The sequence below is a fragment of the Prionailurus bengalensis genome, chromosome A1 (assembly GCF_016509475.1).
Source record: "Prionailurus bengalensis isolate Pbe53 chromosome A1, Fcat_Pben_1.1_paternal_pri, whole genome shotgun sequence".
NCBI lineage: Eukaryota > Metazoa > Chordata > Mammalia > Carnivora > Felidae > Prionailurus > Prionailurus bengalensis.
The window spans coordinates 15640794-15661003 of NC_057343.1; the positions used below are offsets into that span (position 1 = coordinate 15640794).

General features: G+C 40.5%; 1 protein-coding gene across 9 annotated transcripts in view; it reads right to left on the reverse strand.

The window, feature by feature from the left end:
* The window catches only part of SMAD9 (SMAD family member 9), an 80745-nt gene that overhangs the window by 21075 nt on the left and 39460 nt on the right, over positions 1-20210 (reverse strand). For all 9 annotated transcript variants that reach the window (XR_006296866.1, XM_043577068.1, XM_043577059.1 and 6 more), the window contains 2 exons: positions 8603-9290; positions 1008-1265 (listed from right to left, as the gene is read on the reverse strand). Coding sequence is in view for 8 of the 9 variants with exons in the window: in XM_043577068.1 (XP_043433003.1) it covers positions 1008-1265; positions 8603-9014 (670 nt within the window). In the remaining variant the exon portion in view is untranslated. The remainder of the gene's footprint in view (positions 1-1007; positions 1266-8602; positions 9291-20210) is intronic.

Sequence of the window (20210 nt, forward strand, 5' to 3'; positions counted from 1 at the left end):
ATGTAATAAAAGTTCAATAAATCTCTCTTAAATAAATGAATATATGAACAAATGAATGAGGCAGATCATAACATCTAGCACCAAATGAATCTATTCATGCCTTTAAGAACTTGTTCCTCGGGATATGATCTACCTCACACTCATGAGGTGCATGTAAACCTCTTCATCATTATCTAACTTAGACCCACTTTATAGCCATGGTAGCATGTGCAATTATGACAACGTGCTTGATTCTCTCTTTTGCCCAGGGCATGCACACTCCCTCTCCCTTACGTAGGCTTCTTCAGTTCAGCAAATGTTTACTGAGTAAGTTTGTCTTCAAGATGCTGTGCTGGCTTCACACAACACAAAGGGAGGACACGCTGGTGAGGTGAGGCCTGACACTGCCCCGGTGAAGTTATGCAAAGAAAAGGCCAAGCATGGACCCCTCACGTTTCTTGCCCTCAGGCCAAGTCTTCCTGCTTCAGTCAGCGAAGTATTTTATTATCTCAATTCTGCGACCTTTAAAAAAAAGCCATTTCGTTTCTGAGCGTTCCCAGAGCATTAGAACCAGAAATCAGAGCAAAGAGATGTTGTAGCTCCAGAACAAATGCTCCCAAATGGCCCTGATCTTAGAAGGGGCAGGGTCTAGTGGCCCACAGGAGATTGCCACACAAACTGTAAAGCTCCATATGAACATCAGTAGCCAGTGATTATGATGATGACGGCCCCACCGTGAATAACTGTGTTGGGTCAGGCTCTATGGAGACCGACTGCAACTTTTAAAAAAAATTTTTTTTTAACATTTATTTATTTTTGGGACAGAGAGAGACAGAGCATCAATGGGGGAGGGGCAGAGAGAGAGGAAGACACAGAATCCAAAGCAGGCTCCAGGCTCTGAGCCATCAGCCCAGAGCCCGACGCGGGGCCCGAACCCACGGACCGCGAGATCATGACCCTGAGCTGAAGTCGGACGCTCAACCGACTGAGCTACCCAGGCACCCCGACCGACCGCAGCTTTTACTGACCTGAGTGTTGATAGGGGCTCTCTGGCTCGGACGGGCTTCCTGGGGAGTGAGGGTAGCCGGCGGTGCACGGGGACTGTGAGAACACGTGCCCAGGCGAGGGAGGGAACGCAGGGCACGGAGGCTGCTGGAAGGAGTCGGGATAGGTGGCATTGTGTGGCATGAGAGGCTCGCTGTGGAGGGAGGCACTGCGGAACTTGGCCAGGAGGCTGAGCTGGGGGTTATATTCACTATGTCTTGGCACGAGCACCGGAGGCAGCACTAGGATGAGAAAGGAACCAGAGGGTTAGACTTGAACGTTGGCTCGGCAGCACAAAACCCGGTGGACGCTTGCTGTTTGTGTCTGTCCATTTTTGCTGAGACAACTCTATTTTCTGGGAACTATCCATCCACCATTCTTTGTGCTTGCTCTAGACCTGTCAGTTAAGGTCCCATCTTTTCCCAGAAAGTGAGCTTGTGAAACAAGCTGAACACCAAAGTTTAACGCTTAAACACTCTTATTGCAAACTGAGTATTAAACAGAGTATCACAGTAAAAAACAACAACAAACAAAAAAACAGTTTAGAGGAGAATCGTTCTGATGTCAGCACTCTAAAGAGACTGTCTATTCAGTCCTACCACAGAAATTACCAGAGCTGCCCTATTATGTGGCCATCTGCAGATCTAATTGCTTGTGTCTTCCTTTAATTTTGCCCATAAAGTGGTTATTTTTTTAAGGCAAAATTGGTTTCTAAGTGATCCCCAGAATTTTTTTTCCCTCAGATACCATGTTGAATTATTCAGATGGCCAGCCTAAATTTTAGGCTCAGTGGTACTGCTAAAGTAAAAAAAAAAAAAAAAGAAAAAAAATTCTACTTGTCTTTACCAGAAAGATTTAAAGGTAACTAAAAATCATTAAGTAAAAGATAAACAGAGAGTTATAGAAGTAAGAGATAAGCAGAAATAAGAGAACTTATAAATAAAGTCCCATGTGTGTTTCTTCTGAATTCCATACTTGAAAAACAAAAGTATTTTTGATCCTGATTCTATACAAACAGTTAGGAATGGATGCAATTCTCAAAGGCAAACATTATCCAGGCTTTCCTAGTTCCTATTGATTTCTGCAGTGTCACAACACCTGGCAGTTGTCAGTAAATGGTGTTGAGTACAGCCTCTGACCAACATAAGTTCCAGAAAGAGAAGCAGAAAAAACAGAGGGAGGAAGTGATCAAAGAAATAACAGAAGAAAATCTCCCAGAGCTAAAGAAGGATCTATGTCATCACATTGAAAAGAGCCGTGGAATACACAACCCAGTTAACGAAAAGAGATCCAGACTTGGTCATACCACCTTGAATTTCAAACATCGAAGGGCAAATAGAATATTCTAAGGGTTCCTAGAGGATCACCTCAAAGCCACCTATGAAGACATGAGAACTGAACTGACTGTTGGTTTCCCATCACCAATGCTGGACACTAGAAAGCAATGGACCAAGGCTCTTCTAAGGGAAAATAATTCTTAACACAAGATCCCATGATGGAAACCAATACAGTAGCCAAAAAATAACATAAATCATAAACTAAAATGTAGATATCAAAGATTTTAAAAAGAAGGAAAAAAGAGAGAAGTTAATATAAATTAGCTAAATCCTCATCTTTTGTATTAGTCAATGAAATTATCTAAAGGTGATAAATTCAGAAATAGATTTATAAGCATATCATATAGAGTTACCTCCACAATTTTTAGGAATCAATGTGTAAACATTGTCTAGGTGTATATTATCTAGAGTTATCTCCATAATTTTTGGTAATAATGGAAGGAACTAGCAAAAGAACTAACCAATAATGATTAAAAGAAGTTGCTTCTGGAGATGGATGTGGTAGCTCTTGTTTTTAATCACACTATTGATGTGTTACCATATGCAAATATTGATAAAAACTTTCATAAACAAGTAAATATTCTGGGGGCACGTGGGTAGCTCAGTTGGTTAAGCTTCCTTCCAACTTTGGCTCAGGTCATGATCTCACAGTTTGTGGGTTTGAGCCCCGTGTCGGACTCTGTGCTCACGGCTCAAACCCTGGAGCCTGCTTCAGGTTCTGTGTCTCCTTCTCCCTCTGCCCTCCCCTCACTTGTGCTCTCTCTAAAAACTAAATAAACAGGGGTGCTGGGTGGCTAAATCGGTTAAGCATCCGACTTCAGCTTAGGTCATGATCTCACACTCCGTGAGTTCGAGCTCTGCATCAGGCTCTGTGCTGACAGCTCAGAGCCTGGAGCCTGCTTCAGATTCTGTGTCTCTCCCTCTCTCTGCCCCTCTGCTGTTCATGCTCTGTCTCTCTCTGTCTCAAAAATAAATAATAACATTAAAAAAATTTTTTTAATAAAAAATAAACATTAAAACAATTAAAAAAATTTTTTTTAACGTTTATTCATTTTTGAGACAGAGAGAGACAGAGCATGAACAGGGGAGGGGCAGAGAGAGAGGGAGACACAGAATCTGAAACAGGCTCCAGGCTCTGAGCTGTCAGCACAGAACCCGACGCGGGGCTCGAACTCACGGACCGTGAGATCATGACCTGAGCCAAAGTCGGACGCTTAACTGACCAAGCCACCCAGGCGCCCCTAAAACAATTTTTTAAAGGGTAAATGTTTCAGAATAAACAAACAACAATAATAGCAATAAAATAAAATCAATCACAAAGCCTACCACTTATCCACCATAATACATTTATGTCTTTCTTTTTTTTTTTAATTTTTTTTTTTCAACGTTTTATTTTATTTTTGGGGCAGAGAGAGACAGAGCATGAACGGGGGAGGGGCAGAGAGAGAGGGAGACACAGAATCGGAAACAGGCTCCAGGCTCTGAGCCATCAGCCCAGAGCCCGACGCGGGGCTCGAACTCCCGGACCGCGAGATCGTGACCTGGCTGAAGTCGGACGCTTAACCGACTGCGCCACCCAGGCGCCCCCATTTATGTCTTTCTTAACAAGCAACACTTTTTCATTCTACATGTAGAAAATAAACTCTAACAGGTAAATGAAAAGTCTTACACTAAACCACAACAGTCGAGGGTGCAGAGAAACAAATTATTTCTTCCCCCTTTAAAAGCCAATATGTGCATATACTGTTTTATGACATTATAGGGCACCCAATGGCATCATCATTCAAAAAATGAGCTGGATGATAAGCCATTAAACTTCCTTTTATGTGTTCCATGAATACGCAGGAGAAAGATGACTTTCTCCATGAGTTGTCTGAAAGTGAGGGCCCGACAGAGTAAATGGTATATGGCTTCTTTTGCGATGACGTTTCTTCATCACAATGATAACAAGGTTCAAATAAACACTCACTTTTCTTTTTTGAGTGGACTCATACCCCCTGAATACACAGAATTCAATTTCTTCGTAGGCCACAGATCAGAAGCACCAAAAGAAAAAAAAAGGGGGGGGGGTCCGTCCTCCTTTATTTTTTTTTTTTTTATTTTTTTTTTCAACGTTTATTCATTTTTGGGACAGAGAGAGACAGAGCATGAACGGGAGAGGGGCAGAGAGAGAGGGAGACACAAATCGGAAACAGGCTCCAGGCTCTGAGCCATCAACCCAGAGCCTGACGCGGGGCTCGAACTCACGGACCGCGAGATCGTGACCTGGCTGAAGTCGGACGCTCAACCGACTGCGCCACCCAGGTGCCCCCATCCTCCTTTATTGAGACAAATGCCTTGATAATGTGTTTTCACCACCTGAATGAAAACTTTTGTAAAGAAAGCTGATGGTATCATTCTGGTGTTATTCAGCTTGACTGGCTAGTTTACCTTAGATTTACACTGATCATATTTTTAAAACTTTCACTCAAAACATAGCTGTCTTAGTCCATTTGGACTGTTATAACAGAAATGCCATAAACTGGGTAGCTTATAAACAATAAAAATTTATTCCTCACAGTCCTAGAGGCTGGGAAGTCCAAGATCAGGGTGTAGCATGGTCAGATTCTGGGGAAAGTTCTCTCCCAAGCTACATATTCTGATCATCTGAGTCCTCATAAGGTGGAAAGGTATAAGCAATTTCTCTGAGGCCTCCTTTAGAAGAGCACTAATCCCATTCATAAGGGTCTTTCTTCGTGACCAAATCATCTCCTAAAGCTCCCATCTCCTGATATCATCACCTTAGGCATTAGATTTTCAACATGTGAATTGGCGGGGAGGGATACATAAACATTCAACCCATAGTAATAGTTATTCCTAATTACTAAATTCTATTTCTAGATCACAACTGCTGCTTACAAATATGACATAGTGAGATTACAGACAGTGGTTCAATTTTATGCCATCTTTTAAATACCACACTGTCTTATTTTTTTATTTTTATTTATTTTTAAGAGACAGACAGCGACAGAATGTGAGCAGAGGATGGGCAGAGAGAGAGGGAGACACAGGATTTGAAGCAGGCTCCAGGTTCCTCGCTGTCAGCACAGAGCCCCACACAGGGCTTGAACTCAAGAACCGTGAGATCATGACCTGAACCAAAGTCTGACGCTTAACCCACTGAGCCACTGATGCACCCCAAATACCACACTGTCTTAACAACTACGTCTTAACAACTAAGCATTACAAGGGGGCAAAAGTGGCAGGAGTTACTGTGTATATGGGTTATGTACAAAGCAGAGCTGAGAAAAGCTTTTGTATCTTTTTCAAGAGTCATGTGGTTTTGATATATGGGTACTTTCAGTCAAGAAGAAATTGTACTCCTGAAATAAGCTCCAGTCGCAAGGAGTAAAATCAACACACGCTGCAAAAACACTTTTCGCATGGCTTCTACTAAACTCCAGCCATGCAAAGTGAGGTTTGAGTACTAATGACACTCGTACTAACTGCTGGGTACCAGTCGATGAAGGTGCAGTATTGAAACTGAGAGTTAAGGTTTAAAATTTGAACAGCAATTTGACAGAGCAATTTTATATCTGTTGAAATGAAGAGTAAAACAAAAACAAAAACAAAACTGAGCTCGCATTTGGTAAGTCTTCTTAAATGTTCATTTGCCTGGCAATTCATTTGTATTACAGAAGTATTGATATTTGAAGGGTTGGAAATTTAAAAATTAAAAACTGGTCCTTCACTACAGGTAGTTTGAAAAGCATTTAAATAGATGATTTAAGTGGTTGTGTGAGTAAAAAGAAAATCTGAGTGTAGCCCTCAATGTTCCTAAAATGAGGGAGTCAAGAAAATGAGATTTCAAATGAAAAATTTAAGCTTTATGATAATTAGGAACCCAATAAACTTGCTTAGCATTAGCATCCTCACTGTTCTCAAAATATTTACTTTAAACACGACCAGAAAGCTAGATGTAAAATCTGCTTTTTCTAATAAAAAAACATCAAAGTTAGGAATCAAAAATCCTGTGTAGCTTAAATATTACCTTAAAATTAATATTATATCTACCCATCTTTCATTTTGGGAAGTCAAACCTAAAATATAATAATATGAAATCTACCTGCCATATGTAAAAATATTTACATTTAACATTTCTTTTTTTTTAATGTTTATTTTTGAAAGACTGAGAGAAACAGAGCATGATCAGGGGAGGGGCACAGAGAGAGGGAGACACAAAATCCAAAGCAGGCTCTAGGCTCCAAGCTGTCAGCAGAAAGCCCTATACGGGGCTTGAACTCAAGCACCATGAGATTATGACCTGAGCTGAAGTCCGATGCTTAACTGACCAAGCCTACGAAGCCACCCAAGTGCCCCTTGCATTAATATTTCTAAAAGAACCTTACATAAACTAAAACACCAAATAAGGCTTTAAACTTAGGTTTTCTACTATTCAAAAGGAAAACCAGAGACAATGAGCCAGATAACTTCTTGCAATGTACATTTTACAACTCCATTACTCAGGAAGAGAGAAATGATTTCTTAATGAACATTTTTTTCATCAGGTATACTTTGAGTGCTTACTGTAACTCATATCTTTGAAACAAACAAGCAAAAAAGAATCAAGTCATTGTCATAAACTTGGACCTGAATGACTTTTTTTTTTTTTTTTGGTATACAGAAAGAGCCTAGAGAGAGAGGAAGGAAAGAAGGGAAGAAAGCTAAGACCTATATGATCTAGTGAAAACATGTCAGATTCTCCAGGGCTTTCTCAACAGTCTTCTACAGAGACTCACTCAATCCCAGGATGAGGAAACTGTGAGAAGCATCCACATGCAGGCAGTGACTTCCCTGACTATAGTTATACAACATGATGGCAAGATTTTGGAGCCTGAAAGGAGGCTTAACTCAAACCACTGCAGGCTGGGCACTTCTTAGTACCGCTGTAAGGTTAACGCCAGGCCTACTTAGACACAACCACCTCTCTCTCTCTTTTTCTTTCTTTTTTTTTTTTTTTTTTTGTTTATGTATTTTTGAAAGAGACAGACAGACAGAGAGTACCAACAGGGGACGAGAGGCAGAGAAAAGGGGACAGAGGATGTGAAGCAGGCTCCAGGCTCCATGTTGACAGCAGAGAGCCCAACTTGGGGCTTGAACTCATGAACCGTGAGATCACAACCTGAGCTTAAGTTGGACACTCAACCGACTGAGCCACCCAGGTGCCCCTAGACACACCCATCTTTTAATGGACATGGGCCACTTGGCAGAGCTCATGTGCCAGCCCTCTGGTCTCCCGGAATGAGACAGGTGGCCAGTCAGGGAGAGGAAGCTCCTATGAAAACTGCAGCCCTATAGCCAAAGGAACACTCTATCCAAAGAGAAGTGTAGTCAAACTGCTACAGCCAGTGTGAAGGACAAGGGCAAACATCAGACTTCATAAGGGGGTGAAATATATGTACCCCCCCACACACACATATGGGTACATGAAGAGTTTTAGAACAGTATTGAAGCCATATTTAAGAACAACTGCGAATCTTTCCCAGCTCCTGTTGCTTTCAGTCCTAAAAGGATTTCTAGCAATTCTTCCACTGGCTGTTTTCAGACCCAGATATGAGATACTTCCATGCACCTGAGCTTGGGGAAAGTGGCAGCAAAAACCTCCTTTAGTTTAGTTCGGTTTCATTGAGGGAGAGAGGATAGAAAGGAGGATGTTCCCTTTTTTTTTTTAAGTTTATTTATTTTGAGAGAGAGAGAGTGAGTGAACAGAGGTGAAGCAGAGAAAGAGAGAGAAAGATTCCCTAGCAGGCTCCACACTGCCAATGCACAGCCTGACTTGGGGCTCGATCTTACGAACCGTGAAATTGTGACCTGAGCCAAAATCAAGAGTCAGACACTTAACTGACTGAGACACCAGGGTGCCCCAGGATGTTCATGTTCATAGCAAGGCCATATTAATACCTTCAAAGACCTCCAAGAACTGGAAAAACATGATGACAACTGCAAAATACATCAAAACAAAAATTCATTTTTCAAAATCTCACAAAATGTCTATGTATACTGGAAGCACCTTCTTTCTAGATTTTTCTGACTGCAAAAGTTTGGATTACTTCCTCGGATTTGAACCTCCCCTCTTCCTTTTCCTTTGGTGAGGTGGGGTGGGGGGCGGGGCTTGTCTTGCTGATGCCCCATCACTCCTCTTCAAGTGGGACAAGACTCCTTAACTTTAAAGATAAACCATGACATCAGGAAGAAAATCTCACCTGGAGTCTCCACCCGGCGATAGTGGTAGGGGTTAATGCACACCTCTTTCTGCTTGGATCCAAATGGGAACTCACAGCACTCCAGCGGCTTCAACTCGTGGTGAGACTGGAGATCAGGCCAGCGCCACACTCGGCAGTAAATGACGTGGGGCAACCCCTTGCGGTGGGACACCTGCAGCCGCCCATCCAGGGACCTGGGAATTGTAACGCATTTGCTGGGCTGCCCCGGGCAGCTGAGGGCCCTCTCCAGCTCATCCATGGCTCCTTTCTTCTTCTTTAATTTCTTTACTAAAGAGTCTACTGCCTTCTCTGCCCACTTTTCCTCTTCATCTCCTTGCTTCCAGCCTAGCAGTCTCTTCACTGCCGGGCTGGTGAAGGAGAAGAGGGAGCTGATGGGGGTGCTGGAGTGCATAAGAGGTGAACTGCAGGTGTCCAGTGCAAAGAGGACCTGGACAGATAGCCCTTTATTGCATGCAGGGCCTGAGGGAAGTATGCAGCAAGTAACTCTCCAGGGATGTCATAGGTACAAACTCTGCAGGGATGTCACAGGTACAACTCTCCAGGGTTGTCACAGGTACAAACTCTCCAGGGATGTCATAGGTCTTCCTTTTCTTCTGGAAGTAACTGACTGATTCAGGCTGGGAACTGTGTTGACTTTCTGCTAGGTCCTAGAACAGGCTGGCCAAGTCTGAAAAACAAGAAAAAAACACTCCAATCAGCTTAATCAGGATACTTTTCAGAAAAAAATTAAAGGTTGGATATAAGGAAGAAAATACACTTCGAATGTTTTGGACTTGAAAACTCTTAGTCATCTTTGGCTCTTCCTTCTCCATTATCCCCTGACCCAAGTCTTGGTGATTCTGCCTTCAAAATGTCTTCTAGAATTTGAAACTTCCTCTCCATTTCCACCAGTATCTGAGGCCTAGCCCACCTCACCATGCCTAGACTACTGCAACAGATTCTGAAGTGGCTCCTCTCTTCCAATTCGAATAATCCATTAAATCCCAAATATAAGTTTTACTGAGTCATTTTCCTATTTCAGAAATTACAGTAGCTCCTTAGTTTCCCAAGCATAAACTCCTCTGCCTAAATTTGAGAGCCTCTGTAATCTTTCCTCAACGTGCTCACACTTCTCCCTTTCTCAATTACAGTTTATGCAAGTAACCCATCTTCACTGATGAAAGAATATGTACATAGAATAAAAAAATTAGGACACTAATAACCTCACCATTTGTATATGTTCTTCCAAACGACTTTACAGGGACAGTGGTTCCCAAAGTGTGACCCAAGGACTCCTGCGAGTCCCAGAGTTCCTTTCAGAGAGCTGCAAGGCTCTCTCTTTTCCAACTACATATCTGTGTGTGCTAGACTTTTCTTCATGTAATTCAACTTTAAAAATATATCACAACAGATTATATGCAGAAACGTAAGAGAATTCCAAGTGTCACCTATTAACCAGGCATTAAAGGGATTTGCAGAGATATAAAACAATAACACTCTTTCCAATAATTCTTTTTAAATATAGTTTTTTAAATAAAAATGTTTATGCTAATATATAATGGGTTTATCATTCTCTTTTAATGAATAATTAAGTATTTTTAAGTTTCTCACTCTTAATTTCAAAATGGTAATATTTGATAGATATAAGACACATACACAAAGAAACTTTGGAGTTCTCAATAATTCTTAAGAGTAGAAAGAAGTCATAAGACCAAAAAACTTGGGAACTAACTGCTTTTTTAGAAGTTACATATAGAACGGTACATAAGTGTGGACAGAAAAAGGTACTGCTGTCACATTTGTTATTCTGCCTGAAAATCAGCTGAATTCTTCTTCGCCCTGGCACCCAGAGGAGACATTCTTTCCCAGTTATTCAACATTCCCATTTAAATTTCCTGAGGTTGAACTATACTTCCTCCTCCGTGAAATAGTTGGCTTAAACAAAACCCTCTCCCTCCTCCAGATTTTAGAAACCAGCCACCCTATTAACGTTTAAAGTGTCTGTTGGTAACATTTTGGAGCAAGCAAACTCTCAGTTTTCAAGAATCAATCTAGCTCAGCATCTCCAACAATCGCTTGTTTAGTATGAATTAAATATCATTTTCTCCTCCACTTCCCTGGAGGGAAAGCTGCACCTTTCTGAACACAATGATATAAACTTCTCCCAACGAAGGTGCTACATAAACCCCTGCAATTGTAATTATCAGGGGCCCCATGTGAGGAGGATGTCAGCCTGGTTACTCAAAAATTGATGAATTTAGTAAATTAAAGCAACACCTGCATCATTTTATTCCATATATAGACTTACTTTAGCAGTGTATAGAGGTAAATGATGATGGAAAGGAGACTTGAGGGCTTTGATAGCTGGGTTTTTTCACTTGGAAGTTTGACTTACACCCGGTTTTATTTAGAAAGGTTGATTTTGTGGCTTAACGGTCATGAAATATAGTTAAGTCACTATGTTCTAGTTCTGTTTACTTAATCAAGACAGGCTGCCTTAAAGCAATGGTTGAAGAAGATTAGGAGCTTTAAAGAGAAGTAACATGATGCAGAATAATCTGAACCCCCAACAGGCTTTGAATTCTGCTTAGTTTTACATGGGATTTCTATTAGTAAATTGTGAAATAAATATTTAAGTTTAGGTCAGTGACTGATAAAAGCTTTCTATAAAATGTTCCACAGAGTTAAACTAAATATACCCTTTAAAAAACGTTTGTTCCAGCAGACAAGTAACAGTTCTCTAAACCAGGGCTCATTGTTTTAAACTATGTGTTCCTATCTACGAATGGCACTTGAAATCAACTTATTAGAACAAAACAGCTATTGTAAAAACAACAAAATAGACTATAGTGCTGTGCAGCTAACGAAGGAAGAGTATTATTTCGCTAAAACTTTCATTCAGAGGTGTATGTTCTGTGTGACAGATGGGCATGAGGTCACAATGGAATTTGCAATGCACAATGTAATGTCATTTGGTATTGTGGGTTACAATCAAAAAAGATTGAAAAGCACTACCTTTAAGCCATAGAGCTCCTCAAGCCATGTCTGTTTGAGGTTCACCTTGATAAGTGACTTGCCAGGGCCACTATCCCTCCTCATCCCTTGGGGAAACACCGACTGGTCAGAAACCTAAGGTCCAAGGAACCCTGCCTCTACAGTCTGATCTCACTGCCACATTCTGAATGTATATAATGGTCTCACAGTGGCTCTTTATAGCTCTAAGACCCAGCACCCATCGCATTACACAGAGGCTCTTGCATTGAGGGAGGCCCCAAAAAGTCAAATTTAGAATCTCAGAGTATTTAGCACTAAATTTGTAATAGGAGCCTCCAGGCAGGGAAGGAAAGAGGATAGAAAATATCAAAAAGTTAAGGTTTAATAAAGCTGGCTGGTGGGTACACAGATGTTCAAAATAATATTCTCTACACTTATTCTTTGTTTTGATACGTTTTTTAATAGAACAAGTAAGTTTAAAAAGTGATTCAGACTTGGAATCTCACTAACATTAAGGCCTCAGTTCCTATTTGTCCAGGGGAACCACTGAAGGTTCATTAAGGCCATTCCATTCTCACTCATATAAAGTCTTTGCCACCAAAGGAACAAAGGGCCCCTTGTTTATCTCCAGCCGGTCATCACTCTGACATCAATAGTGCACCCCCCCTTCCCCCCATGCAAGCTTGTTTAGTAGTGTCAATCTGACTCAGAACAGCTTTCCACTGTCAGATAATTTAAATGTCCTTAGACTATCTGCTCAAACTGAGCACAACCTCCTCAAGTAGCACTGCCCAGGCCCATCATCATCATTAAAACAGAGCACTCCCAGGGAGGTTATTAAAACACTGTTTCACAAATAGGAGGGGGGTTGTTAATACTGCTATAGTTAGTTACTCTATTCCTATAAAATACAAAGAAGGATAAAGCCATCTTTATAGTCTATAAAGATGAATGTATGTGAAGTATTTATAAACAAAAACCTGACCAGACAATTTCCACAAAATCTAACAAGAGCTATGGAAGAGAGATGCCAGGCGGTACAGGGGGAGGAGTCTCTGGCCCAACTTTGGGGGTTCTGGAAGGATTTTGGAGATGATTGCTGAGCTGCCCTTAGAAGGATGTAGGTCACAGTTAAAAAAACAAACTAACTTGGCAGATTAGGATGATTTTCTAGTAATTCTTTTTGTGGTTAAATTCTCACTTTCCTAAGACAACTGTCTATCCCTTGTCACAAACCAACCATGTGAGCTCTGGCAAGTCATGTGGTCTCTCTGGCCCCCCCTCATTTCCTCGTCTGCAGATCAAGGGGGGCTCACCCTCAAAGTAGGCTCTGCCTGGGCAATAGTTCCATGACTCCATGGCTGTCGGCTGTAACCTGCCACATGGGACTGTGTGACTCCTTCAGCTGCTGCCGACACGACATTACTACCCTAGTCTACTCCTGGGGTAGCACAGCCTGAGAACGAAGCCTTCACTCACGAAGCTATATTGCATAGAGCAGAGCAAAACAACAATTTTTTCCACTGTTGTCAAATTGACCCTCTTTATAGCAAATGTCATGTACCAACACAGCATGATTTCCACTCTTCTCTCCATACTTTTGTTTCTTTCTAGCATTGTCTTTATTACCATGAAGGAACCAGAGTGAAAACATATGCTTGGGGGGCGCCTGGGTGGCTCAGTCGGTTAAGCGGCCGACTTCGGCTGAGGTCATGATCTCGCGGTCTGTGAGTTCGAGCCCCGCGTTGGGCTCTGTGCTGACAGCTCAGAGCCTGGAGCCCGTTTCAGATTCTGTGTCTCCCTCTCTCTGACCCTCCCCTGTTCATGCTCTGTCTCTCCCTCTCTCAAAAATAAATAAAACGTTAAAAAAATTAAAAAAAAAAAAAAGAAAACATATGCTTGGTATTACTGTGTTTGACATTACATGCAGTGCCTTCAGTCAAAGCCCTCATCACCCCAGACCTCCACAAATGTTATCTGCTGGCCATTACAGCTTGCCTTCTGTAGGCAGAAGGACAAAAGCACAGCTCATCCCTCCTCTGGCTCACTCGTGGTCCACTTCACATACAGCACAAAACAGTATTTCCTTTTTTTTTTAATTAAAAAAATAATTTTTTTAATGTTTATTTATTTTTGAGAGACAGACAGAGTATGAGTGGGGAGGGGCAGAGAGAGAGAGGGAGACACAGAGTCCAAAGCAGGTTCCAGGCTCCGAGCTGTCAGCACAGAGCCCGACGTACGGCTTGAACTCACGGACCGCAAGATCATGACCGGAGCCGAAGTCAGACACTCAACCGACTGAGCCACCCAGGTGCCCCACAAAACAGTACTTTCTTTTTTGGGCGTCTGAATTTTACAATAAACCTCAACTGAGTAAGCAAAAAAACCCTTCATTTTCAAGTTTTTAAAATAAACAGGACCACTTAAAAGAAGAGCAGAGCTGACCACAAGCATATACACTATGATTTAACTACCTAATTCCACCCTAAATTCCAATTTGTCAGGCTGTACAAAAGTTTGGGAGATAGGAACGTTTCATTTTTAAGTTGTTGGTTTAAATCAAACTCCTGTTAGCAGTTACTCAAGATTATTTTTCCTTACTGTCCTCCTTGGAAGATTCAATTGGTGATTTTAATCCTGATGAGAACAAAATTTAAAAAATACCATTTATGATGAATATGTTGGCTATCTGCCCTGGAGCATGCCAAAGCATTGCACACACAGAACTTCTGAGCAACCCTCCAGGGGCACTGCTTCCTTGTCAGTGTGTCCAAGAAAAGTCAACATCACCAACCACACTGTATGCCAGCCAGCCTAGGGGATCAGATAGCATTTGCCCATTCTGCAAGGGCCCACTCCAGAAACACTCACCACGTTGAGACATAATTGTTTCATTATTTTTGTTTTTTAATTTTTCAATCTTATCAATGTTGACCCTCTAATATATAGTATCCCTACAGTATCCCTATTTTTATAGCACTTTTGTATACCAGTAATTAATATGGCAATAACAAGTGTCTTAAAGTTAAAAACAGATCCAAAAAAATGTCTACCTAGAAAATAGTTGGCTATTATTACCCCTATTGGCACATATATATCATGTCTTATTACTGCATACACTTGGAGAGAAACCAAGCTTAAAACACACACACACACACACACACACACACGCGCGCGCGCGTGCAATGTGTATTTCACTTAAACTAGTCTGTCATCCCTATGTGTTTCAAATGAGTGGTAATTACAAGTTTGCGTTGTAAGGGATAAATAACTACCCCATACATGTACCAGTTTAGTGTCACTGGATAAACATGTCAGTTGTGTAAACATGGAAATGGTATCATAATTTCACACTCTGGGAAAGACGCTTTTCTAGCTGTATTCAGAGCTTCCCTACAAATCTGTGAAAGGGCAGTTCCTGTTCATAGTTTGCCAGTGAGCATCTTGTTGCAGGGTAGAGTGTCTTCTGACCACAGTGACACAGGAAGATGACAGAGATGCATCTTTATAACAGAGGCTCTACTCAAGAGGACCATGGTGGGATTTCAGGTCATCTATTAGACATCTGAACTGTCTGCTCATTTTGGGTGACTGCATATATGGATTTTTCTAGGAAGACAGTCCATAGGTATTTTTCTTAAAATTATTAAAAGAATCTCTGACCTCTGAACACTTACAAAAAAAAAAAGCAATGAATTAGAAGAAACTGGAAAAGAAGGGGAAAGAAGTAAGAGAAGGGGTAGAAGCTGAAGAGATAAAGAGAATTACTGATTATTCTAACTGACTAAAACAAAGGAGAGTCTTAAGAAAGACTAGGGTCAGAAGATTCTGGAAAGATGGTGGAGTATGAAGCACCAGAAATCTGTCTCTCCATCTAGACAATGATTGCACTGGCAGGATCTGTATAATGTAACTAGGCTGGAACTCTAGAGTCAGTTGAATGCTTAGGTGGTAAATGTGGCTAGTTTTGGCCAATTTCAGTTCTTAGCCCATTAGCAGCCACTTATCCCCTACCCCTTGGCAGGCAGCTGTGCATGTGTCCCTGCAGCACCTTGCAATCACTTCGCCAGGATCCAGGGAAGACGAAAAGGACCCTGTCCTCCAAACATCAGGGATCTGTGTTCTGAGCACCAATTGTTGTTTCTGATCACTGAGGTGTCAATGGGAGGGTAGCCACTGTAGTTGCACTCTCCCCAGTGTTTCAGGTCTTTCCTTCTCTGGCTAAAGTGACTTCAAGGGTGTTTCAATAGGGCCAGCACCCTTCCCCCATCCCTTTTATTTTTCTCTTTTTATTCTTGTGGGAGCTAGACATTAAAGACTAGGACACTCAAAAGCAACTGCATACGTGGGGAAAATTAGAAAGTGACTATGCATATCTAGGGAAAGGAGCAGACTCAGAGAAGACTTGAGAAGACCTTGAGTTTACACCTCAGGCTGATCCTTGGCACAGAAACAGCCTACAACATTAAAACAAAACACAACAAAACAAAAACAGCCCAAAAGCAATAACAAAATCCAGCATTCTCCTGGCAAAGGGAGAGAATCTGATTTCCAGATTTGCCACATTATCAGATGGAGATGTTTGGGTTTCAACAATAAATCAGAGGCATACAGAGAAATGGACAAGTATGACCCATTCACTTTAAAACAGAAATGAAAAATTCATTAGAGGGTTGCAAAGTGGGCCACTGATATTCAAAGCGCTCAAAGGTAAAAACTATTAACCAAGAATCCTATATCAGGAAAACCTGTCCTTCAAGGGCAAGGGAGGAATTAAGACATTTCCAATATACAAAAAGCTAAGGGAGTTCATTACCACTAGATGTGTCCTGGAAGTAAACGAAATGATCAAAGGATTCTTGCAGTGTGAAACAAAGGACACTAGACACTAACTTGAAGCTGTATGAAGAAATAAAGATCTAAATAAAGGTAAATACATGGGCAATTATAAAAGCTAGAATTTCTATAATAAAGGTTTGCAATCCACTTTTTGTTTTCTACAGGATTTAAGAGATTAACGTATTTTTTAAAAAATTATTAGTCTAAAAGCTAGTACTATTGTAACCCTGGTTTGCAACTCTTTATGTTGTTTTCTATATAACTTAAGAGGCTGATGCATTTAGGAGAGCCTGAGTGGCTCAGTCAGTAGAGCATGTGCGTCTTGATCTCAGGGTTATGAGTTTGAGCCCTATGTTGGGTGTGGAGATTACTTAAAAAACAAAATAAAATCTTTAAAAAAAGAGAGACTGATGAATTTAAAATTATTATTATAGTTTATGTTTTGAGGCATACAATGTATAAAGATGCAATTCTGTGACATCAACAACTGAAAGGGATGGGGCTGGAGCAGTGAAAAAGCAGTTTTATACGTTATTGAAGTTAGCCTGGCATAAATTCAAATTGGAGTGTTATAACTTCAAGATGTTTAAAATAATTCCAATGATAACCAAAAATAAAACAGCTAAGGAATATACACAAAAGGAAATGAGACAGGAATTTAAATGTTTTACTTGACATAAAAAACTTAACACAAAGGAAGTAGTGCAGGAAATGAGGGACCAAACAAAGCTATCAGGCATATAGAAAACAAATAGCAAAATGGCAGAAGTCTCTCATTATCATTACTTTAACTGTAAATGGATTAAATTCTCCAACCAAAAGATAGAGATTGGCAGAAGAATAGAGAATAAACACGATCCAACTATATTTTGTCTAAAAAAAGACTCAAATAACTTTGGATCCAAAGACACAAATAGACTGAAAACGAAAAGATGATAAATGCTATTTCATGGAAACAGCAACCAAAAGAGAATGGGAATAACTGTACTAATATCAGACTAAGTAGACTTTAACCAAAAAAGTTTATAAAAGATAAACAAGAACTTTATATAATTAATAAAAAGCTCAATACAGGGGTGCCTGGGTGGTTTAGTCAATTAAGTGTGTGACTCTTGGTTTTGGCTCAGGTCATGATCTCATGGTTTGTAAATTCAAGCTCCATGTCAGGCTGACGGCACAAAGCCTGCTTGGGATTCTCTCTCTCTCCCTCTGCCCCTCCCCTGCTCACTCCTCTCTCTTTCAAAATAAATAAATAAACCTAATTTTTTTTAAAAAAAATGATCAATATGGCAAGAACATATAATAAGTATTAACCATTTATACCTATAAAGGCAGACCAGCAAAATGTATGAAGCAAAACCTGATAGAATTGAAGGGAGAATGAGAGAGTGCCACAGTAACACTTGGAGACATTAATACCTGCCCCCACCCAGTTTCAATAATGGACAGAACGACCACAGACTCAATGCAATCCTGACCGAAATCCCAAAGAAGTTGTTTGCAGAAATAGAAAACTCATCCTAGAATTCATACTGAATCTCAAGGATGAGAATCTCAAGGCTATCTCTTGGATAGCCAGAATAATCTTGAAAAAGAAGAACAAAGCTGGAGGCCTCACCCTTCCGGATTTCAAAATTTACTACAGAGCTACTCAAGCCAAGACATTGTGGTACAGGCACAAAGACAGACATACTGGCCAATGGAATAGAATGGAGAGTCCAGGAATAAATCCTTGCATATATGGCCAAATAATTTTTGACAAAGATGCCAAGACCATTCAACGGGAAAGGACAACCTTACAAACAAATGGTGCTGGGAAAATTGAATATCCACACGCAAAAGAAGGAAGTTGGACCTTTATCTAAGACTACATTCAGAAATCAATATGAAATGGATCAAGACTTAAATGCAAGACCTAAAACCATTAGCAACTTTTAGAAGAAAACATACGGCAAAAAAATGCAGGACACTGGATTTGGCAATGACTTCTTGGACATGACACCAAGGCACAGGCAAACGAAGAAAAAAAATACACAAACTACACTTCACGAAAATTTAAAAATGTTGTACATCAAAAGACACTATCAACAGAATAAAAAGGCAACCCACAGAATGAGAGAAAATATTTGGAAATCGCATGCCTGATAAGGGATTAATATCCAGAATATATAAAACTCAACAGAAATCCAAACAACCTGATTAAAAAATGGACAAAAGACTTGAACATACATTTCTCTAAAGAAGAGATACATGCCCAATAAGCACATTAAAAGATGTTGAACATCACTAATCATTAGGGAAATGCAAGCCGTAACTACAATAAGATACTACCTCACGTCCATTAGTACAGCTACTATTAAAAAAAAAGAAAGAAAGGAAAGAAGAGATAGTGTTGAAAATGCAGATAATTCAGAGAACTCAGAACACTTGTGCACTGCTGGTGAGAATGTAAAATGGTACAGCCACTGTGGAAAACAGTATAGCAATTTCTCAAAAATTTTATTTATTTTTTAAATGTTTTTTAATGTTTATTTATTTTTGAGAGAGAGAGAGAATGAGCGGGGTAGGGGCAGAGAGACAGGGAGACAGAGGATCCGAAGCATTCTCCATTCTGACAGCAAGAGAGCTCAATGTGGGCTTTAACTCATGAACCGTTGAGATCATGACCTGAGCCAAAGTCAGATGATTAACTGATGGAGCCACCCAGGTACCCCTCAAAAACTTTTAAGTAGAATTATCATATGATCCAGCAAGTCCATTTCTGGATACATACTTCAAAAAAATGGAAATCATGGGGCGCCTGGGTGGCTCCATCGGTTAAGCGTCCGACTTCGGCTCAGGTCACGATCTCGCGGTCCGTGAGTTCGAGCCTCGCGTTGGGCTCTGTGCTGATAGCTCAGAGCCTGGAGCCTGTTTCAGATTCTGCGTCTCCCTCTCTCTGACCCTCCCCCATTCATGCTCTGTCTCTCTCTGTCTCAAAAACAAATAAATGTTAAAAAAAATTTTTTTAATGGAAATCAGATATTTGAACAGATAATTGTAAACCAATGTTCACAGCAGCATTATTCACAAAAACCAAAAGATGGAAACAACCCAAATGTCCATTAACAGAAAAATGGATACATAAATACTATTCCATTGCACATAATGAAATATTACCCAACCTTTAAAAGGAAAGAAATTGGGGAACCTGAGTAGCTCAGCCGGTTAAGCACCCAACTCTTGATTTTCGATCAGGTCATGATCTCACAGTCATGAGATTGAGCCCTGCATCGGGCTCCCCACTGGGCACGGAGCCTGTTTACGATTCTCTCTCTCTCCCCCTCTCCCTCTGCCCTTCCCCTGCTCATTTCCTCTAAATAAATAAATAAATAGAAATAATTCTAAGACATGCTATAAGATAAATGAATCTCAAAGACAATATGCAGAATGAAGTAAGTCACACACAAAAGGGCAAATATTATATGAATCCATTTATTTGAATAGTGGTTGCCAGAGGATGGGGGGGGGCAGTGGGGAGAGGTGGCAAGTTATTTTAATGTGTATAGAAATTTTAATTTTACAAAATGAAAAGTTACAGAGGTGAATAATGGTGATGGTTGCACAGCAATATGAACATTACAACGATGTACATTATGAATGTATTTGATACCTCCAAATTATTCACTTAAAATGGTTAATAGGGTAAATTTTATGATACTGCATAAATTTTATGATTACTGCAATAATTTTTTAAAAGACTAGCGTTCATGGAAATAATAAAAACAAAGCAGAA